The 23,836-nt window shown below is 48.2% G+C and overlaps 1 protein-coding gene across 3 annotated transcripts in view; it reads left to right on the plus strand.

Moving 5' to 3' along the window:
- LOC119964176 overlaps nucleotides 1–23,836 on the plus strand; it is a 72,675-nt gene that overhangs the window by 4,771 nt on the left and 44,068 nt on the right. For all 3 annotated transcript variants that reach the window (XM_038793465.1, XM_038793464.1, XM_038793463.1), the window contains exon 2: nucleotides 5,189–5,268. In XM_038793465.1, coding sequence (XP_038649393.1) covers nucleotides 5,189–5,268 — 80 coding nt within the window. The remainder of the gene's footprint in view (nucleotides 1–5,188; nucleotides 5,269–23,836) is intronic.

Raw genomic sequence — 23,836 nt, forward strand, 5'->3', positions numbered from 1 at the left:
ATCTGATTAACAAGGTTAAGAGTAACATAAAAATCAGACATCAACAAGATTAACTAGCAGAAATTCAACCAACATTGGCAACGTTAATACTAACAAAAATTCAAGGTTTATTATTGACAATGTTAACAATGGCAGACATTAACCATGCATCTAATTCAGAATGTTAACCCTGAAGTCGATCTTTTTGTTGACTCCGTGCTTCCTATGATCTGTATTTGAACAGATGTATTTTTTCCCCTGACCGGTATGGATGGAGTTCTCAAACCCATAACCGTCGCCCCAGAGACAAGTTCAGAACGGGGCAAGCTGAATCAGCTTTGTAATAATGGGCCAATTGAAAGGTGGGGACATCCCCACAGGATACACAGGAATTATCTGCTAAATCCTGTGTATGGGAGTACTCTGGTTATGAGTTGCTCACTGGGGTACTTGTAGAAACATTTTACAGTCACTTGGTTTTGGGTGGAGAATGCAGACCTGGAAAGAAAAGAGCGCAAAGCACTACTGGAAACCAACTCTGTGCACAAAGAATATCTTCAGGAAATAAATTTAAACATAATTTTTTTTCTTTTAAACTTGTCAGTTGTAGGTGCAGGTGCTGACTAACTTGGTCGATCACTGCTTCAGAAATGGGAGTCACTGCTGGATGCTGTGCTGGTGGCGGTGACTAACAGTGACCCTGGGAGGCAAGAAAGTCCACGGCACCCGCCTCTACATCAGCCTCATGTGGTCAGTACTGTCTTGCAGCAAGAATTTACCCAGGGAGAAAATAAAGAAAAAAACTCAGGCGATCTTTGGGAATCATTTTCGGAGACCTTTGGCATCCTATTTTACATCATCTCGTGACCCACCCACGGGTTGCGACCCCCACACTGGTTTAATCCTATTATTGAGACATACAGTAGGGACATTTCTATGATAATATAAGAGCATTTGACTTTTGGCTGAATTCCTCGAGGAGATTGAAGGCGGTTGGGTGTTCTGTGCAGCAAAATCTGAAGAAAATTAAGACATTAAGAATTTGTCAGCATATTTTTCTTCCTGAAATCTTGTAGCTATTATTATGTGATGTGCACATCTGCATCATACCTACACAATGGTGTCTTCATGTGGCTCATCTGAATCCCTGGTCTTTTCAGATGCACTCCCTTCAGCATGCTCCTCACCTGAGGAGACATCTTGCTCCTCGATTTCTCATTGGCAAAGTATCTCCACTTTATAGCACTAGGTCGTGCGGGATGTAGCGAACAACAATTATGCGGATCACTTTCTGGCACTTATTGGAGAGACCCGCCTGACTTCCAAACATTGGAAATTGCATCCTCAAGAAGCAAAATTATTTTATCGATCAAAGATCTGGTGGCAGAATGTGTAGCGTTGTATCTCTCTTCAGCACCACTATGTGGATGGCAAACGGATGTCATCAGCCAGATCTTTTGGGGGTACCTCGTGTTCCTGAGGAGTCCCTGCCCTGTGAGCACCAAGGCTCCTCAAAGATCTGTGATACTTATGAGTGAGTCAAGATGTAAGAGGCATGAGAGTTCCCAGACTACATCTTACAAACATGCAAGATCCACTTTCATAAATTAGCTGAATGTTTGAGGAGTGAAATTATTTCCTTATGATGAGACTCACAGGATGCTAGTAGTAAGCTTTCAGGGCCACATGTGAGCAATCGATGGTGCCCCGCACTTGCTGGAAACATATGATTGCTGCGAATCCAACAGCTCTGGCAGCCTGGCTTGCGTAACCCATGCAATGGACATAACGGTGAGCTTTATTAAAATGGTCATCTGTCACCTCGCTTCTGCACGTATTTTGCCAATTGTGATATTCTGCAAAGGTCCCCAGTGGAGCCCTAGAAGGAACCCCTAGCAAAAAATGGTCAATGTGGTGGTCACTTTCAAAGCCACTGGTATGGGATGCCCTCCAGGTACTTGAGATATTAGTTCTTCAAAGAGAAGGTGGGAATCCCTGGTCTAACAAAGGCACCTGTGGCATTGTCTTCCACTATCTCATATCAGCTGTATCCTCAAAAACTATTGGTCCCCATGTGGTTTCGTGGATTTTTCTCCTTTTCAGGAGCACCTGGGACTTTCTGAAGCACCACTCTCAACTGCTGCTCAGGTTACGCTTTTGGACCTGTGCCAATTGGTGATGGGCAGAGCTGTGACCTATTTTTTCAACTTCCCGGACGGGATTCACCGACCCCTCGCCGGGTCGGAGAATCGGCGGGGGTCGGCGTGAATCCCGCACCCATCGTCCTCCAAATTCTCCGACCCACCAAAAAGTGGCCCGGAGTGAATCGCGCCGCCCGCCTCGGGGAATGGCGGGGACCGGCACAACTCAATGGGCCCCGGGGCTGCCCGAATTCTCAGGCCTGCGATGGGCCGAAGTCCCGCCTGTTTTTTGCCAGTCCGGCCGGCGTAAATTAGCGTAGGTCCTTACCGGCGGGACCTGGAGGCGCGGGCGGCCTCCGGGGTTCTTGAGGGGGCACGGGGGGATCTGGCTCCAGGAGGTGCCCCCATGGTGGCCTGGCCTGCGATCGGGGCCCACCGATTCGCGGGCGGGCCTGTGCCATGGCGGCACTCTATTGTTCCGCACTGGCGGCTGTAGCAGTCCGCCATTGCCCGTGCGGAAACGAAGCCCTCTGCGCATGCGCGGGGATGACGCCAGCATACACTGGCGCTCCTGTGCATGCGCCAACTCGCGCCGGCCGGCGGAGGCCCTTCGGCGCCAGTTGGCATGGCGCCAAGCCCCTTTCCCGCTGGCCGGCGGGGCGCAAACCACTCCGGGGCGGGCCTAGCCCCTGAAGGTGCGGAGGATTCCGCACCTTTGGGGTAGCCCGACGCCAGAGTGGTTCACACCACTCCGTCCCGTCGGATTTGCCCGCCCCGCCGATTACAGCAGAATCCCGCCTCTATATCTGAATGAAGAGAATTAAGACATCATGGAAACTTCCACTTGAATGCTCTCCTAACATCTCCAAGCCTGAAATCCTATTCAACCTGACGTCTGTCGAGGCATGGCATCCCAGGCCACCCCTTGCGGTAAAGCACATCATGACGGTCCGTATGTGGCTGAGTCTCCCCCCCTTGGACATGACTGCATTTACAATGAAGGCCTTGAATAGGGCGAGTTCAACCATATTCTATAAGGCTCAGTCAGGCTATTGTAAGCTTGCATCCATTAGCTTAGAAACTAACTATCGATAGACGAGCCTTGTTCAAATGTCATGACCAAGCCATGAACATTACATTAGGAACATTAAGACTTTTAGTGTGCATGCAGCTTTTGCCTAGCAATTGTGGCCCTTGATTGTTTGATCCCATTTCCCTTTTTACATGTTCTTGTCAGGAACATATGGCCATTCAGACCACCTTAAATGTCGCCCCAAGCGTAATAAATTCTCACCATGGATGCACCCTATTTGTAAAGGAGCAATACTCCTTCAGTGGGCATTTGACTCTTTACACCAGTACTCAGCTAAGACCTGTTCTCCACGGCTGAAGAAAATAATTAATAGATTGCCCCTTCAATCGTCCCCAAAATAGTAGTACTGAACTCTTCCCAAGACTTTGAGCCTCTTCCCATATCATTTTCTTAAACTTCTTTTTCCAACTGCATCAGTAAAGGCGAAAATGGTGCTCCTAACCTTGAGTATGACCAGAACCCTCCAATTTCCTCCAGTCACCCACGATGTCCTTCCCACCAACCCCCTCAGTCACTGCCTCCTATTTTCAATCCCTCCTTGTTACATTCAAGCCTCTTCCCTCCCCCCCCCGCTACCTTCAATGTTGATGGCTCCATGCCCATTGTTGATCTGATGACTGTTCTTCGCGAGGCCACATGCACCCTTTCTTTCTGAGCCCCTCCATGTGACCATCCAGTTACACGCTACTGACTTTATAATTGCCTAACTGCAGAATTCAGATACTTCCCATGAATGTACCTATGCCCTCAACTTCCCAATACCATGACTCTGACCTACAGTCTTAATTGACTGACCATGCCTACACACCATTGCCTACATGTCCTCACTGCCCAAAGAGACCTTCCCTCACCCAAGACTAGGACCAAGATATGTGTGACATGCAGAGCCCGCTTACAAGACCTGGAAAGTGCCAGAAAGTCTTGGACATGCCCCTGACAGCATGGCCTAATGCCCTGGAAGGTCTTATAAACATGTTCCAACAGGATGGCCTCAACTCCTGGATGGTCTCTGAAACATTTCCCCCCCCCCCCCCCCCCCCCCCCCCCCAGCCCGCTGTCCTTTCCATCCCCTTGCTCTATCTCTGTCTCACCTCCTCCCAGCTAGTCATGCCTCCTATGCCTAGACTTGGCATAGCTTGTGTTACAGGAACTCGATATATTTCAGCATCAGTGTGTAAGGAAAATGGAAGCAGCATTTATTGACATGGATGAAATGCGCGCCTCTTATAGATAGTCATTAAATGGAATGTTCTAATTAGCTGCATTTGGGACACTTAATTTGGTGGAAGAACACAATACGAGCCAGTTGATCTTTTCATGAGCATTTGTGAGAAATTAATTAATGCAAATGTGGTTAATGACATTGTAAGTGGGATATTTGACCTGCCTTTTACCCGACTTGAAAATTGGAAGAACAAAATTCCAAACTACAAACGGCGGTGAAATTATTTATTCATTCAGGCCAAATTAAGTATGCCTGCCCACCACCCCTGATTCCCGTACCAGCCTCCCTGAACAGGCGCCGGAATGTGGCGACGACTCGGGGCTTTTCACAGTAACTTCATTTGAACCATACTTGTGACAATAAGTGATCTTCATTTTTCATTTCATTTCCTGCTGCTACAGGGAGGGGAAGGTTTCCCCGCAAGCCTCATTCCAGCATAGTCTCTTCTTCCTGTGGCCCCTTTGTACCAGTATTAGAGACTAATGTTCTGCCAGTAACAACAGAGGAATAACCAGCTTAAGTTAACAATTTTAAAATTGACCTTAGATGGTGAATTTCCATTAGACAAATTTACATAATTTTCCCGCAATTTCCATTCCAAAGTTCAGCGTTGGAATGGAATACCAATTGGAAGATATTTGGCAATTATACTGATTTCTGAGCTCAAGAGAACAAATCTGGTAATAATCAGTAAATGCCACTTAAAATGGTACATCTCCTTTGTAAAATGTGTGCATTTGTATGTTGCAGAGAACGCCGATATCTTCAAGTTCCCTTTAATTGGAAAGAGTGATGCTGCAAAAGGCAAGGACAGGAAGCAGAAAAGTGCAGTATGTGTTGAACTTAAGAACCTTTGTACATTCATAAAACACTTACATTTAAGCAGACATTTTACTTAACCATCCATTTAAACTCTTTTGAGAAAGCTCATATGATAAATATTAATACTTGTTCTTTTTGAATAATTACTGGGAATTTCTGTGGTTGGGATGGAACTTTCTGCAGATTGGTTGCTGTAACTTCAGTGGAAGATTGGCAGACCCCAACAAGGAAATTGCCAGCAAATGTTTTACCTGTGCCACTAAAGGTGATTGGAGGTAATGTCGTAAACCCTGTTTGTTTGCAAACAATATACCACAAAACCTATTGGACAGACTTCAACTATAGCTGGAATACAGATAGGGTATGGCCAAGGAACAACTGGTTAGTTTCTGGTAGAGATATAGATGCAGATCCTGGAATTCTTTTGAAAGGATCTGTTAACATTGAATGAGAGAGCAAACTGATATAATTTTTAGAATGTTGTGGGTTTTATTTAGAATGTTGTAAATTGTCTATGGCTGTGGTGGAATTTGTCACAGCTGTCAAAATGTGAGAAGAGTTTTCTGAACAGGTTATTGGATGTGGATTGGCAGAAAGCCCCTCAATAAGATGGAAGCTCTGAATAAAAATATTTCTTTTTTCAGTTTTCTAGTTACAGAGCATCAAACAGACAAGGAAAAGCCCTAAGAGCTGCATTGTTGTAATAACAGTGAGGTAACACAGCGTGGCAGAGGTGTGCACTCTACTGTGTGCCCTCATTATTTGTTCTATGATATTATAAATACTGTATTTATACTGTTGACAATGAAAATGTGTACCATGGAAATTAATTGTATTTTAGATATAATGGAATTTTTTTAGAAGGAAGATTTGTGTTGAAGATTGGAAATTTATCTTTAAGAATATTGAACTCTTTTGTAGAAGCATTTAATGATAGTATACGGTTGTTTTCATGAAAACTTTAAAATCTATTACAGAAGAATGTGATTCTTTGAAGTTGTGCTTTGTGGTCTACAAAGAGCATCAATTTTGTAATTGGAGCTTCCAGTGGTGGGAAATACCTCCAGCAGTCAAACTTTTTCCAATTTGCTGACATACTTTCAGAGTAATATCACTTGCCTTATACAATGTTTCACTCTTGCACTAGAATGCCACATAACCTGGAAGTGAAGTCAGACATGGTGCAACCGCTCTTTGGCAGGATATTCAGTGGCTGAAGCAATTGTTGATGCACATATGAGATTTCTTTTGAGTTGGAGCACTGAATCTTTCACTTCTATTCTCTTTAGCAGAGCTAAGACCTGAATCTGTGCTCTAGTGAGCCACCTACCGCTCTATCCACTATCACTATTATGTTCAGCAGCTGAATGAGCCATCCTGTATAGACTCCTCTGACAGGCCATCTATACTGCCAGGAATGCCAATTTGTGTTGTATTTTTAAAGAATTTACAGTGCAGAAGGAGGCCATTCAGCCCATCGAGTCTGTACCGGCTCTTGGAAAGAGCACCCTACCCAAGGTCAACAACTCCGCCCTATCCCCATAGCCACTAACCCCACCCAACACTAAGGGCAATTTTAGACACTAAGGGCAATTTATCATGGCCAATCCATCTAACCTGCACATCTTTGGACCCACTCAAACCCACGTATCCACCCTATACCCGTAACCCAACAACCCCCCCCCCTTAACCTTACTTTTATTAGGACACTACGGGCAATTTAGCATGGCCAATCCACCTAACCCGCACATCTTTGGACTGTGGGAGGAAACCGGAGCACCCGGAGGAAACCCACGCACACACAGGGAGGATGTGCAGACTCCGCACAGGCAGTGACCCAAGCTGGAATCGAACCTGGGACCCAGGAGCTGTGAAGCGATTGTGCTATCCACAATGCGACCATGCTGCCTTTGGGTTCCAATCTTCCCATATCTAATGCTTTACATCCTTTTTGTGGACCGTGAAGGCGTCCACACTGAGTCGTTTAAATGAAACAAATTTTATTACAATAAACTATTATTTACAATACACCAAAGATCTCTGCCAGGTCTCTCCTATTGGTACCAAAATGGGCCAACATTATACAAGAGACTTTATAAGAGATAATTGCACATGGTTTTGAGTTCTCGACGCCTTCATGGGGGAGCTCTTACTTCGGCGAGGTTTACGGGGGGCGGGATTCTCCGAGCCCGCGCCGGGTCGGAGAATTGCCAGGGGGGCGCGCAAATCCTGCCACATCTTCAATGCCGGGCCGCCGATTCTCCGGTGACTGGAGAATCGGCGGCAATCATGCCGGCACGGTTACCGCAACGCTGGTCGGGGACCGTTGAAAGCAGCCCCCGTGGCAATTAGGGCTCGCTGTGTAGGGCTGGCTTTCGGTGCCGGAGCAGCACACAGCACTCTGGCATCGTGCTAGCTCCTGAGGAAGGGGAAAATGACTGGGCCTGGAGGCCCGTTGACGCCGGCGTCGCTCGTGCCGGTTTTGACGTCGGCGTCAACACCTGGCCGGGATTTCAGAGAATCTCGGCCGGCGTGTCTAATTGTTGCCACCCTGTAACCCCATGCTGGATATGACAACCTTGTCTGCCCAGTATTCTCCAGTGCCTCCTTATCCATTTCAATGAGGACAAAGATGGCTAAACTTTCCGAGGTTGGGTCCTCTCACTGGTGTTACTTCTGTAAAAGTAGAATGAGATAGTGTGAGACATCTGGAAAGTGCATTAGCTGCACTCAGGGAACCAGGCCTAGTAATTGCTTCAGATATAGAGAGTAATTAAGTTACCTGAATGTGTAACTAGGTGTAACATTAACCCCTATGAAAGAACCATGCTGCAGTTCCCAAAATCTCCAATCTATTGCTGCCAACTTCAAGCCATCCCGCGGCCCTCATTCCCAAACAACGCACTCAGCATTAGTCAGCCCCAGTTCACCCTATCCTGGCTGAAAACTCATCTCCAACCCAGCTCCAGGTCCCACTTTGGATTCAGGCCTAATTCTAAAAACACTTACTTGGGAGCTACTGTGACACTAACAATGGCCCAAATCTGGAGGCTTTTTGGACCAGCCACACTTTTGTTCTGCTTTTGACTTCCTCAGCAGATGAATGTAATGCCGCCTAATGTAAAATTACCTACATCTTCCAGCACACTTCACTTAAAGAATGTTTAATTTTGAACTCTTCCTTTTATGCTTGACATTCATAAATTTTACAGGTTGTAACAGGGTTCTCAGTCTATGATCCGATGCTGATACTCTTCTTTTGGACACTGACAGTCGCGTGATGATGTTCCAGTGTCACATGTAGCTTATAACTAACTATACTGAGCAAGGCATTCCCTCCCAGATTGGAGAGGACCCTCCTTGATGCTTGTGGTTTTTCTTTGCATTGTTTTGTCTATGGTAATGCTTGGCCAGGCATTGCAATGGTTTGCTATTGCCTTTGCAAGTTAGTGATCAACTAACAACAACTTGTATCCACCATTGTTAACACCATTTCAACCAGGTTTCTGCAGGAGATGGCGCCTGTCTTGGCAGATGGTATTTGAGATTTGTGCCCTCACTGAGGAAGATCTCTGACATAATTTTGCATTCATGTTGAGAGGGCTGGAATACAAGAGCAGGGATGTACTTTGAGGCTGTATAAGGCTCTGGTCAGGCCACATTTGGAGTATTGTGAGCAGTTTTGGGTCCGTATCTAAGGAAGGGTGTTCTGGCCTTGGAGGGTCGAGAGGAGGTTCACAAGAATGATCCCTGGAACGAAGAGCTTGTCATATGAAGAGCGGTTGAGGACTCTGGGTCCGTATTCATTGGAGTTTAGAAGGATGAGGGGGGGATCTTATTGAAACTCATAGGATACTGAGGCTTGGATAAAGTGGACGCGGAGAGGATATTTCCACTAATAGGAAAAACTAGAACCCGAGGCCACAGCCGCAGACTGAAGGGGTAATTCTTTAAAACTGAGATGAGGAGGAATTTCTTCAGCCAGAGGGTGATGAATCTCTGTACCTGATTATTGCAGAAAGCTGTGGAGGCAAAATCTTGAGTGTTTTTAAGACAGAGATAGATAGGTTTTGGTTTAAACGGGGATCAGGGGTTATGGGGAGAAGGCAGGAAAATGGGGATGAGAAATATATCAGTCATGATTGAATGGCAAAGCAGACTCGATGGGTCGTTGGCCTAATTCTGTTTCTATGTCTTATGGTACTAGTTGCCACGCCTTAAAATCACTGTGACGTTGAACTTTTCACCTCGAGCTCATTGCAACGATAGGCAGTGGACCTTGGTGGCATCTCTTAAGTGGCAGCATCTGATTGCATATCACGGGTCACTGATGCCCTATTTGCAGTACATTCAATTCCACAAAGGCATGGGCCGGGATTCTCCCTTTTGGGGACTAAGTCCCCACGCCCGCCGGAAAACGGGCGAGAATCACTCCAGACATTTTCCTTGAAAGTCCGGGGTGGTTCTCCGTTTTCCAGGGGGCGAGCAGGGCCCCGGTGTGCGCCCCGCAGCTCTGGCTGCTGGCAGGGCCCTGCTGTCCAGATCACGCAGCCACGCATGCGCACGGCGGCCGCAACCGGGTCCGCGCATGCGCACAGCGGCTCACTGCGGCGTGGGCGCCGCCGACAAGGCGGAGCCACACAGAGGACCAAGGTAAGTCCCCCCCCCCCAGATTGCGATGGCCAGCCAATCGGTGGCCCCCGATCGTGGGCCTGGTCACTGCTGAGGCCCCCCCGGAGTCAGATTCCCCCTACCCCCCACCAGGACCGCCATTGCGGCCGCCGGTCTGAGCTCCCGCCAGGTAGTACCAGATGTAAACCATGCCGGCGGGGGTTCGGCTGGTTGCCCGCGGAGAATTGCCACGGGGGCCTATTTCAGCGGCCCCCGACCGGTGCCGTGCGGTCGCGATTGGCACCGATTCTCCGGCAACCGGTGAATTGGCGGCGGAGCGGAGTGGCGGGAATTTCCCATGCCCCCGGCGATTTTCCGACCCGGTGTGGGCTCGGAGAATCCCGGCCATGGCCTTCCATTGCTGGATTCCCACAGGTGCAGGGTATTACCATGTGGCTATCAGGGCATCAAATGAACAGACAGTGAGATTTGTCAATAGGCAGGGCTTCCACTTCCTTTATGTTTGGCTATCGTGACCACTTGTAAAGCGTTTTAAATGTAATGAAATCTGGGGCAGCACGGTGGCACAGTAATTAGCATTGCTGCCTTCTGTGTTGAGGACCTGGGTTCGAATCCCAGCCCTAGGTCACTGTCCGTGTGGAGTTTGCACGTTCTCCCCGTGTTTGTGTGGGTTTCACCCCCACAACCCAAAGATGTGCAGGGTAGGCGGATTGGCCACGCTAAATTGCCCCTTAATTGGAAAAAATAATTTTCCAATTGATATACAATACACTATAATATATGATATTAAAAAAATGTTATGAAATCTGCCGCACTTAACAGGAGCACTTTAAAAGAACGTATGACAGAAGGAGGCATGTCAGATGATCAAAAGGCATTGTCAAAGAGGTAGGTTTTAAGGAGTGTATTAAATGAAGAAAGCAAGTTGGAGATGTGTAGGTAGAGAATTCTAGCACTTGGGCCGAGACAACTGAAGGGACAGCGATCAGCAGTAGAGCAAGTATAGTTGGAGAGTGGCCAGAATTAGAAGTGTGCAAGTAACTTGGAGAGTTGTGGTACTGGAAGAGATTATAAAGTTAGAAGGTCAAGGCCATGGTTGGATTTGAAAGCATGGATGATAATTCTGAAATCAAGACCTTGCTTGACCCAGAGCCAATGTATATCAGTGAACACAGGGGTCTTGCAGCAGAAATTTGGATGAGCTCAAGTTTATGGAGAGTAGTATGTGAGAGATACAGTCAGGAGTGTGTTGGAATGGTTGATTCTAGAGTGAACAAAGGCATCAATGAGTGAGATGAGGAAGTTAATTTGAGCCAGATGCAGTCAGTGTGTATATAAAACACTGAATAGTCTCTTTGACAAGCTGAAGAACAAAGCCAAACGGCGTGAGGTGAGGGACAAAGCAGCCAGAACAAAGCTAAGACTTGTAAGTGGCAGTGTAGCAGGATACCAAAGCAACTTGAAGCCCCTTTGGTTTGCTGAAGTACCAGGAGGGAAACTGGGATTTAGTCAGATTAACTGGCAGCACCCGAGTATAAGAAGCCCCAGGAAGAGAGAGGGGAACAGGATTTCAGCCAGGAGCTGGGCAGTAGGACCAGCGTACACATGCCTGGTAAATGCTGTATTGAATATTCAAGGTCCTGTTTAGGACAGTGATCTGGAGCATCAGCAGTGAATATTCTCTATAAATAGTTGTTTCTTAGATATTCTCTCCCTTGATATCTCATGCTGTTTTGATGTCAACGTAATAAAGGCATATTGTTTTCTTCACCTTTGTAGTCTGTGCGCTTAAGTCACATGTTACATTTTGGGGTAGACAGCAGGATTCCACAGTACAGGCATCAGGTAATTGGGATGAAATGGAAATGTGGATTGCTGATAATGTGCACGAGGAAGGCTGAAGCTGCTCCAGTATTGTTGGGGGCTCAGGAGTTGGCAGAGGAAACTGAACCTTCAGGGTAAAAGGCAGACGCTCCCCATTTGCTTTCTGTTAACTCAGAAAGAAGAACACGGTGCCCCACTCAGATATTCTATATGCCAACAGGTGGTAAGCTGGACAGATTTGGGGGAAGGCCAGGAGACCAAATGAGCCGGTGGCTGAAGACTGGATCCAGGAAGCGCAGTTGTCATGGTGTCAAGTAGCCTCAATAAAAGCGGCATTTGTGATGGAACATCTGTGCAGAGAACATGTCAGAAATACTGGGAAGAGGGCAGCACAATGACGCAGTGGTTAGCACTGCTGCTTCACGGCGCCGAGGACCCAGGTTCGATCCTGTCCCCAGGTCACTGTCCGTGTGGAGTTTGCACATTCTCCCCATGTCTGCATGGGTCTCACCCTCAACAACCCAAAGCTGTGCAGGGTAGGTGGGTTAGCCACGCTAAAATTGCCAGTTAATTGGAAAAAAGAAGAGTCAATGAGTTATAGAAGTTAACAGCATGAAAACAGGCCCAACATGTCCATGCTGCCCAGTGTTTACCACTAAGCTAGTGTCATGTGAGAGTACCTTTAAGAAATGTACCTTTAAGAAATGGGGGTTTATCAGTGATGTCAGAGTGTGGGTGGAGCTGTGCTGTCTGTTGGCTTTTTACTTTCATTTTAGACTGTTTGCTGCAGGGTGTGTTTTCGTTTCGTTTTCAGTGTTGGAGCTTAAACCAGACATGGCAGGTGTACTGTTGATCTCTCTGCCATGAAAAGACTATCTGTTGATCATTTGGTGAATTCAGAATTATAAATGTCCTCAGTAGTGAATGTAAACCTAATGTGCTTCTGTTAAAAGGTGTTTCTTTTGTCTTCTGGATGTTGTTTGGGAAGTTATTAAGGGTTACTTAGTGTTGTATTCTTTGGGGGTTGTATTTCAATTGCTTGCTAAGATGTTCACTGTATGTTTTAAAAGGTTAACTTGAGTTCATAGAATAAACATTGTTTTGCTTTAAAAATACTTTTCCATTTCTGCTGTACCACACCTGTAGAATGGGCCGTGTGCTCCCCAGACCACAAGCTATTAAAAGTTGTGGGTCAGGTGAATTCCATGATACACTTTGGGCTTCTCTAAACCCTGGCCCATAAGAAATTGGGGGCTCGTCCTGGATAAAAGTCTATCTATTGGATTGGCTTAGTGAACTTAAAGACAGTGAGGGGTGAGCATATTGTGGTTGCTTTTCAGGTGTGGTATTTCAGTTTAAGTAGGGAATGTGTTGTGGACAATGGCTCTTTCAGAGGCTCAGATGTTTTTGGGGGTGGAGACGGTCACACCCAGTACCTTACGGACAGAGACTAAAAGCAGACTGTTAGATTTGGCAAAAACATTGCAGTTAACATTACCTGACAAAATGCGAAAAGATGGGGTAATTATGGCGGTGGCTAAGCATTTAAAGTTGCCTGAAATACAGTTTGACTCACTGGAAATGGCAAAAATTCAGTTACAAATTAAACAAATGGAACTTGAGAAAGAATTAAAGCAGCTTGAAGACGAAAAAGAAAGAGAGAGAGCGGAAAAAGAAACAAAGAGAGAGAGATAGAGAGGACAAAGAAAAGGAGAGAAGAAAGGAGAAAAGAGAATAGCCCTAGCAGAACAAAAAGAAAGAGAAAGGGAGATACAGATCAGGGAAAAAGATAGAGAGAGTTTGAACTTCGGAAAATGGCCGTGAAACATGACAGTCAGTTAAAATTGGCAGATGTAAAGGGAAACGTACAGTTGGATGATAGTGATGAATTTGGTGAATTCCACCATACCCAAAACCTCTCCCATCACCCATGGCACCTTCCCATGCAATCGCAGAAGGTGTAACACCTGCCCCTTTACCTCTTCTATGCTTAACATCCCAGGCCCAAAACACTTATTCCAGGTTAAGCTTTTCACTTGCACCTCTTTCAATCTGGTGTATTGCATTCGCTGCTCCCAATGTGGTCTCCTCTATATCGGAGGGACCAAACGCAGACTGAGTGATCGCTTTGCTGAGCACCTTCGGTCTGTGTGCATTCAGGACCCTGACCTTCCCATTGCTTGCCATTTTAACACAAGATCCTGCTCCCATGCCCACATGTCTGTCCTTGGCCTGCTGTAATGTTCCAGTGAAGCTCAATGCAAACTGGAGGAACAACATCTCATCTTCCGGTTAGGCACGGTCTCAACATCAAATTCAACTACTTCAGATGATTAGCTCTACCCCACCTCGATCCATTTGTTTTCATCCCATTTCATTTTAACTGTCTTTTACCATTGTTTTTGTTCTTTCTTGTCCTTATATGTATATATTTATCCCTCCCCCATCTTATCCATCTTTCCTTACCCTGTCTCTCCTTTGCTTCCCCCTTCCCATCTCCCCACATCTACATCTGTCACAGTTTACCCTATGATGTTAGTTTCTCTGCTGTTTAGCCTTTCACAACTTTTGTTCTCTGGGGACTGCCATTAGCACTCTTTCCCCTTGTCTTTGCGGCTATAAGCACCTCGTTTTTCTGGGTTTCTGTGGCTATGACTCATCTTTCATTCTCACTCCACAATATAAATATTTCCCACTTTCTCTGTCTTTTAGCTTTGAGAAAGGGTCATCTGGGCTTGAACCATTAGCTCTTTTCTCTCCCGACAGATGCTGCCAGACATGGTGAGATTTTCCAGCATTTTCTCTTTGGAGCGTATGTTCACATGTTGACAAGAAACTTGACGAACCAAACTGGATGAGATCAAGGAAGTGACCAATAACGACACCACCCCGAGTAAACTGCAGCAAATTGTGCCAAATGGCAGTCACGCGTTGGAGAAGAGCCCCCTCTGCTGTACAAAAGTATTAGAACTTTCGTGAGGAACATGGGCTGGTTTATCCATTTCTGAAACAAACTGTTGACACTACTGAAGCATGTGTGGACTTGCACGACAGGAAAATCGGAATCACACCTACACCGACTCCAAACCCGCTAATGGGCTAGCACCGACGGCACATGGAACACAATCAATTCCATTAAAAACAATGCCGCATTTGCCAGGCCCTTGATTGCAGCCGTACATAAACGATTCTCCCCCCCTACACATACCGTTCCAGCCAACAGGATGGCTGTAAGGAGAGCAGCGACGTGGTTTCTGATGCCGAGCTGGAGACCTTCCTGGACGCGGTTGAGGAGAGGCGGATGACCCTATACCCCGGCCTTGGAGGAAGGGCGCAAGGCACCGCTGTCCGCAGTGCCTGGGTGCAGATGCCAGATGCAGTCAGCGCCGTGTGCAACGTTGTCTGGACTGACATCCAGTGCAGGAAAAAACTGCACAACCTCCTCAGGGCAATTAGGGTGAGTTGTCAGCGCTGTGCCCCGGCACTAACCCCGCCCCTCACACACATTTAACCCCCCCCCCCCCCCCCCCCCCCCCCCCCCCCCCCCCCCCCCCCGGGCTACGGCCGGATCCCCATCCTGCCCCACATGCCATCTGCCATTGCTGGGCCTGGGGCATTCTGTGCAGGCGGTGACTAAGACCTAGGAAAGGTCTGCCCTCTCACAGGCAGCCATGTGCCAGAGCCACCTGGACGTTGCAGTGGCGCTCCTCAGCGTGGCCTAGTCACAGCAGGCCATGGGTAGGAATGTCAGCGGCATTGCCCAGGTGCTGGCCGGCGTGGCGCAGACAAAGAGGGAGGTGGCCCAGTCCCAGAGCGAGGTGGCACAGTCACAGCGTGAAGGTCCACTCTCTGTGCTCCATCGCCATGAGCATGCGGACCATGGCCAAGACCAGAGCAGGCCTCCAGGACTGGTATCGCCAGGTGGCACACAAGGGGATGGCCCCGCTCGCACTCCCGTCGCGTGGAATAGCCCGGGGGCCATCGGGCACCCCGAGAGAGGAGGCGATGATGGTGCCCATGCTGGTGACTCCTACAGGGTGAACTGGGCTGGGCTGGCCGAGGAGGGGGAGGAGAATGGTGTGGGCCCTGTGGGTGGACCATGCTCCCCATTTTCCTCTCCCCCGAACGTCCGCACCACCGCTACCCCAGGATTCCGGTGCGACCTTGCGATGGAATGGCCAACCCACATGCAGGGATCACCAAGGTGGATGGTACAACCGTGGGCAGGAGCCAGACATTTTCTTATGATGTGGAGCACCAGGGATCAACACAGAGCGTGTTGCCATCGCCCTCCATCCCATGGACCAGACCCGCTGTCAACCCAGGGCCCACACCTCGTAGTGCTGTAGGTATGTATAATGGAGGGGTGCAAGCGGAGGATTTGACAGGATGGGAATTGAGGGGGTGTGGGGTTGAGATGCGGGGTCCATGCTCATGGCCAGCTCTCTCTCTCTCTCTCTCTCTCTCTCTCTCTCTCCCCCCATCTAGTCGGTGAACCTGGAGGCGGTCAGAGTGTCCCGTGCGTGTTGGCCCTGGCGCACACATCGTGCAGCCTCCCTTGGTCCCATGTCCTGCCCAAGGGGGGTGCCCCTCGAATATGTTAGTAATTGTGTGTGTTTAGGAAGTATAGTAGTGGGCTAAGTATGCAGTCTTGTGGGGCCCTGGTATTGAGGATTATTGTAGAGGAGGTGTTGTTGTTTATACTGACTGATTGTGGTCTATGGGTCAGAAAGTCGAAGATCCAGTTGCAGTGAGAGGAGCAAAGACCTAGGTTTTGGAGTTTTGATATGAGCTTGACTGGGATTATGATGCAGAAGACAGACCTGTAGTCAATGAATAGGGGTCTGAGGTAGAAGTCCTTGTTGTTGAGATGCTCCAGGGATGAGTGTAGGGCAAGGGAGATAGCGTCTGCTGTGGACCGGTTGTGGCGGTATGCGAATTGCAGTGGGTGTAGGCATTCTGGGGATATGAAGTTGATGTGTCTCATGACCAACCTCTCGAAGTGCTTCATAAAGATCAATGTCAAGGCCACCGGACGGTAGTCGTTGAGGCTTGTTATCTGGTTCTTTGGCACTGGTATGATGGTGGTTTTCTTGAAGCAGATAGGAACCTCAAATGGAGTCGGGAGAGGTTGAAGATGTCTGCAAAGACACCCGCCAGTTGGTCCGTGCAGGATCTGAGTGCACGGCCAGGGACTCCGTCAAGTCCCGTTGCTTTCCGAAGGTTCAGTTTCAAGAAGGTCAATCTGACTTTGAAAGCTGCGATGGTCGGTATGGGTGTTCCGAGGCTGCTGGGGTAGCTGTCAACGGCTTGTTGGTTTCCTGCTCAAAATGAGCATAGAATGCATTGAGTTCATTGGGGAGGGGTGCGCTGCTGCTGGAGATTCTACTTGGCTTTGTAGCAGTTATATTATTTAAGCCTTGCCACAACCGACGAGTGTCTGTATCAGTAGTCTGTGACTCTAGCTTAGTCTGGTATTGCCTCTTGGTGTTCCTGATGCTTTAGGGAGATATTGCATTGCCGCAAGGACTGAACCTTAGGGCTGCCCTGCCACAGGTGTCTGACACTCTCCCATTCCTCATTTCTCCCCAGTATTGCGTTGCAATTTGGCAGCCACAATATTAGTTGCTGACTTCCCTTTAAATCGACCCCCAACTTTTGTCCTCCAGCCTCTTTCTTGCACTCACTGACTCTAATGAGCCACCAAGCCTGCACTCAAGCCAATTAAGGTTAATCTACAGGAAAATTGCATCCAGTGCCTGCTTCCCTCTTGGAGCAGGGTTGGGAACTGGAAATTATGCCAATGTGGTGTCCTGAACCCAAACAGAAAAACAAACCCAAAGTTTCAGGTTGATGTTTTTCAGCAGATTTGTTGGTGGCCATTAGGTACACATGTATTGACACCTTTGCGAAGATGAGGGCCGTGAATCTCCGACCCTGTGCCGGATCGGAGAATCCAGGGGGGGGGGGGCGCCGCCGGCTGCCCTATTCTCTGGCGCCATTTTTCGGTGGCCGGCTTGGGGGCCGTTGACAGAGCCTGCCCCCCCCCCCCCCCCCCCCCCCCCCCTACAGCGATTCTCCGGGCCCCGATGGGCCGAGTGGCTGTAAAGTTTTGCCCAGTCCCGCCAGCGTGAATTACACACCTCACACACGGCGGGACCGGCCTGTGATCGGGGCCTACCGATCTGTGGACAGGCTGGTTCCGTGGAAGGGGCCTTCTTTCCTCCGCGCAGGGCCCCTGTAAGGCTCCACCATATTGCCCCAGGGCCGGTGTGGAGAAGGGAAACCCCGCTCATGTGCGGAAATACGCCGGCCGGTCTGCGCATGCGTGGAAATACGCTGGCCAGTCTGTGCATGCGTGAGATCACGCCGGCCATTCCGCGCATGTGCGAACTCACGCCGGCCCTTCGGCGCCGACTGGAGCGGCGCCAACCACTCCGGCGTCAACTTAGCCCCCGGGAAATTGGAGAATTCCTCACTTTCAGGGTCTTCCGGAGTGGTTGGCGCCAGGTTTCCCGCCGGTGTGGGGACATAGCCCCATTTACAGAGAATCCCGACCCTGGGGTGTCAGCCCCATTTCCCAACAGAAAAGTGTACGTGTGCTGTGGAAGCCATTTTCTTAATTGAAAGGCCATTGCAGTGCCCAAAATATTGGCATTTCAGAGCGCGATTTTGCTGCTGCTGATTCTTAGGATTTATTTCCAAGGATACCAGTATCTCCAGTTCAGGGGTTCCCAAACTGGTGTCCATGGACCCCCGGGGATCGGCAAAGGCTCTCTAGGGGGTCCATGAAACTGGTGGCCACAATGTGACTGGAAAACGCTGGTTCGAATGCGCAAAGTTTAAAAAGAATTATTAGAGAAAACAAATAAGCCAATCAGAGCAAGGCCTCTTGGAGCATTAGATGCTCCAAGAGGCCTTGCTCTGATAGACCCATTTGATTTCTTCAATCTTGCTGTTGCTGGGCAGAAAGGCCCATGACTAACAGCGAAGATCATGAGGAAGAAAGGTGGGGGGTGATGGGGCCTCGGAGTGAGCAGACCTACGAACGAGTGGGGATCCCTTAGAGCGGGCAGGTGACATCTGAGCAGGTGGGCCAGCTTGAAGTGGATGGGTGCGCCTTGGAGTGAGTGGGTTAGCCTGCATCAGAGCGAGAGGACGGTCCTTGGAGTGCGCCGGCATTCCTCGGAATGAGCGGATCAGCCTTGGAGCGAGCGGGCCAGACTCTGAGCTGGCGGACCAGCCTTGGATCATGAGGGCCTTGATTTTTGAGTGTGTGAGTGAGAGGGGTGAGTGTGTATAAGAGAGGGGGTGAGTGTATGTATGAGAGAGGGGCGTGTTTCTGTGAGAAAGGCGTGAGTATGTGAAAGGGGTAAGTGTGTAAGAGAGGGGTAAGTGAATGTGAGGATGTGAGTGTGTATGAGAGAGGGGTGAGTGTGCGCGCGCACCGAGTGAGAGGTATATGAGGGAGAAACGTGTACATCTGATTTTGAGAATTAACTTTCCGGCATCACTCCTCTCATTAAAAATAACAAAGGTAAGAATTAAGTTTTTTTTTGGCAAGAAAGCATTTTAATTATTAGCCATTTAGTCACTGCTAAAGTGGGTACAACTTCCAGGGGTTAATGTTTAAGGGGCCATGGGAGGGTGGCTTGGCCAGGGTTAATGTGAGGGGGCCACATTTTTAGTGACTGTATTTGTGACTGTGTGATTCTTCTTAAAGAACAAAAAAAATTACAGCACAGGAACAGGCCCTTCGGCCCTCCCAGCCTGCACCAATCCAGATCCTTTATCTAAACCTGTTGCCTATTTTCCAAGGATCTACTTGCTTCTGTTCCCTGCCCGTTCATATATCTGTCTAGATGTATCTTAAATGATGCTATCGTGCCCGCCTCTACCAGCTCCACTGGCAAAGCGTTCCAGGCACCCACCACCCTCTGCGTAAAAAACGTTCCACGCACATCTCCCTTAAACTTTCCCCCTATCACCTTGAAATCGTGACCCCTTGTAATTGACACCCCCACTCTTGGAAAAAGGCTTGTTGCTATCCACCCTGTCCATACCTCATAATTTTGTAGACCGCAATCAGGTCCCTCCTCAACCTCCGTCTTTCCAACGAAAACAATCCTAATTTACTCAACCTTTCTTCATAGCTAGCACCCTCCATACCAGGCATCATCCTGGTGAACCTCCTCTGCACCCTCTCTAAAGCATCCACATCCTTCTGGTAATGTGGCGACCAGAACTGCAAGCAGTATTCCAAATGTGGCCTAACTAAAGTCCTATACAACTGCAACATGACCTGCTGACTCTTGTACTCAATACCCCGTCCGATGAAGGCAAGCATGCTGTATGCCTTCTTGAGCACTCTATCGACCTGCGTTGCCACCTTCAGGGTACAATGGACCTGAACTCCCAGATCTCTCTGCACATCAATTTTCCCTAGGACTCTTCCATTGACCGTATAGTTCGCTCTTGAATTGGATCTTCCAAAATGCATCACCTCGCATTTGCCTGGATTGAACACCATCTGCCATTTCTCTGCCCAACTCTCCAATCTATCTATATTTTGCTGTATTCTCTGACAGTCCCACTTGCTATCTGCAACTCCACCAATCTTAGTATCATCTGCAAACTTGCTAATCAGATCACCTATACCTTCGTCCAGATCATTTATGCATATCACAAACAACAGTGGTCCGAGCACGGATCCCTGTGGAACACCACTAGTCACCTTTCTCCATTTTGAGACACTCCCTTCTACTCTCTGTCGCCTGTTGCCCAGCCAGTTCTTTATCCATCTAGCTAGTACACCCTGAACCCCATGCGACTTCACTTTTTCCATCAACCTGCCATGGGAAACTTTATCAAACGCCTTACTGAAGTCCATGTATATGACATCTACAGCCCTTCCCTCATCAATTAACTTTGTCACTTCCTCAAAGAATTCTATTAGGTTTGTAAGACAGGACCTTCCCTGCACAAAACCATGCTGCCTATCACTGATAAGTCTATTTTCTTCCAAATGTGAATAGATCCTATCCCTCAGTATCTTCTCCAACAGTTTGCCTACCACTGACGTCAAACTCACAGGTCTATAATTCCCTGAATTATCCCTGCTACCCTTAAACAAAGGGACAACATTAGCAATTCTCCAGTCCTCTGGGACCTCACCTGTGCTCAAGGATGCTGCAAAGATATCTGTTAAGGCTCCAGCTATTTCATCCCTCGCTTCCCTCAGCAACCTGGGATAGATCCCATCCGGACCTGGGGACTTGTCCACCTTAATGCTTTTTATAATACCCGAAACGTCCCCCTTCCTTAAGCCGACTTGACCTAGAGTATTTAAACATCCAACCCTAACCTCAACATCTGTCATGTCCCTTTCCTTGGTGAATACCGGTATGCAAAGTACTCATTAAGAATCTCACCCATTTCCTCTGACTCTATGCATAAATTCCCTCTTTTGTCTTTGAGTGGGCCAATCCTTTCTCCTGTTATCCTCTTGCTCCTTATATACGAATAAAAGGCTTTGGGATGTTCCTTAACCCTGTTAGCCAAAGATATTTCATGGCCCCTTTTAGCCCTCTTTATTGCGTGTTTGAGATTTGTCCTACTTTCCCGATATTCCTCCAAAGTTTCATCAATTCTAAGTCGCCTAGATCTTATGTATGCTTCCTTTTTAGCACAGGGCTAAATCGCTGGCTTTGAAAGCAGACCATGGCAGGCTAGCAGCATGGTTCAATTCCCGTACCAACCTCCCCGAACAGGCGCCGGAATGTGGCAACTAGGGGCTTTTTACAGTAACTTCATTTGAACCCTACTTGTGACAATAAGCAATTTTCATTTCATTTCATTTTTCATCTTAGCTAGTCTCACAATTCCACCCGTCATCCATGGTTCCCTAATCTTGCCATTTCTATCCCTCATTTTCACAGTGACATGTCTGTCCTGCACTCTAATCCACCTTTCCTTAAAAGACTCCCACATTTCAAATGTGGATTTACCCTTAAACAGCTGCTCCCAATCCACATTCCCTAGCTCCTGCCGAATTTTGTTATACTTGGCCTTTCCCCAATTTAGCACTCTTCCTTTAGGACCACTCTCGTCTTTGTCCATGAGTATTCTAAAACTTACGGAATTGTGATCACTATTCCCAAAGTAATCATCGACTGAAACTTCAACCACCTGGCCGGGATCATTCCCCAATACCAGGTCCAGTATGGCCCCTTCCCGAGTTGGACTATTTGAAAAATGAAATGAAAATCGCTTATTGTCATAAGTAGGCTTCAATGAAGTTACTGTGAAAAGCCCCTAGTCGCCACATTCCAGCGCCTGTTCGGGAGGCTGGTATGGGAATTGAACCGTGCTGCTGGCCTGCCTTGGTCTGCTTTAAAAGCCAGCGATTTAGCCCAGTGTGCTAAACCAGCCCTATTTACATACTCTCTAAAAAACTCTCCTGGATGGTCTTTACAAATTCTGCTCCATCTACACCTCCAACACTACATGAGTCCCATTCAATGTTGGGAAGTTAAAATCTCCCATCACGACCACCCTTTTGCTCCTTTTTCTATAATCTGTCTGCATATTTGTACCTCTACTTCACGCTCGCTTTTGGGAGGCTTGTAGTAAAGTCCCAACAATGTTACTGCACCCTTCCTATTTCTTAGCTGTACCCATATTGCCTCAGTGCTCGAATCCTCCATAGTGCCCTCCTTAATCACAGCTGTGATATCATCTCTGACCAGTAATGCAACTCCTGCACCCCTTTTACCTCTCTCTCTATACCTCCTGAAGCATCTATACCCTGGGATATTTAGTTGCCAATCTTGCCCTTCCCTCAACCAAGCCTCAGTAATACCAATAACATCATATTCCCAGGTACTAATCCAAGCCCTAAATTCATCTGCCTTACCTGCTACACTTCTCGCATTAAAACAAATGCACCACAGACTACCTGTCCCTTTGTGTTCATCATCTCTTCCCTGTCTATTCTTCCCCTTAGTCACATTGAGTTTATTATCTAGTACCTTACTGGCTTTAGTTGCTACCTCTTTACTGACCTCTAATTTCCTAATCTGGTTCCCATCTCCCTGCCACATTAGTTTAATTCCTAACATATGTATAGATATAGCTAGAAAAGACTTGTTACATTTGATTTCTGTGTTCACACCTGTTTCATGGCAAAAAGAGGCCGCCTACATTATGAGAATGTTTGGGGTTCCCCAGTGTTCTTGGGAGGTCACTAGGGATTCTGCAGCTCCAAACCTTGGAAACCCTGCCCTAGTACATCACCCAATAGTGCTAGTACATACACTTCATGTTTGTAGCAGGTATCAAAAAGCTCATCAGTTCTCGAGAGTATCATGGCCAAGACAGATCCTGTTCTCACCTAACACTCGCATCAACAATTAATTAACTACAATCACCTAACATAAGTTAGGGGTAGGAAGCTCACTCTTGCTTCCTCCCCGCCATGTTTTCAATCTTGAATGGAAACTGTGAATGTTTTTCCTCCCTCCATCCCAAGGAGTTAAAACAAATTATAACCTAAAGATAGCAGCATCATGAATTGAGCCTGTGACAATCTGTTTTCCTTTGCTTACACCACGGGCTGGATTCTCCGCAGCTCCTGCCGAAATCGCTTTCGGCACGGGGATGGAGAATCCACTTTCACGACGAAATCAGGCCCAGCGCCGGTCTGGCGATTCTCCGGTACCCGAGAATCGGCGTGATCGCAGAGTACGCTGTGCAGCTGGGGGCCCATTGCCAGAGAACCGCTCAGCGATCCTCTGCTCCCGACCGGCCGAGTTGCTGACGTCCTGACGGCGTGGAACTAACCAGCTATTGCTGGTCGGGATGGTGGCTGCGGACTCTGTCCACGGCCACCCTGGTGGGGGGGCGGGGGGATCGGACAACGGGTGGGGGGCCTTATAGGTGGCCGGGGAGTGCTTATGCGCGATTAGATGCTTGGGTGCGCGGCAGATCGGGGGGGGGGAGGGTCTAGTTTTTATGACTGGCTCCGAAGTCTGAGTCCGCCATGGACCTTGGCCTGGCCGCTGGAGGCCGCCGCCCTGCGCATGCGCGGACTCCAAACCGGAATTGCGGGGGCCCGTATCC

This window comes from Scyliorhinus canicula, chromosome 4 (genome assembly GCF_902713615.1).
Source record: "Scyliorhinus canicula chromosome 4, sScyCan1.1, whole genome shotgun sequence".
Taxonomy (NCBI): Eukaryota; Metazoa; Chordata; class Chondrichthyes; order Carcharhiniformes; family Scyliorhinidae; genus Scyliorhinus; species Scyliorhinus canicula.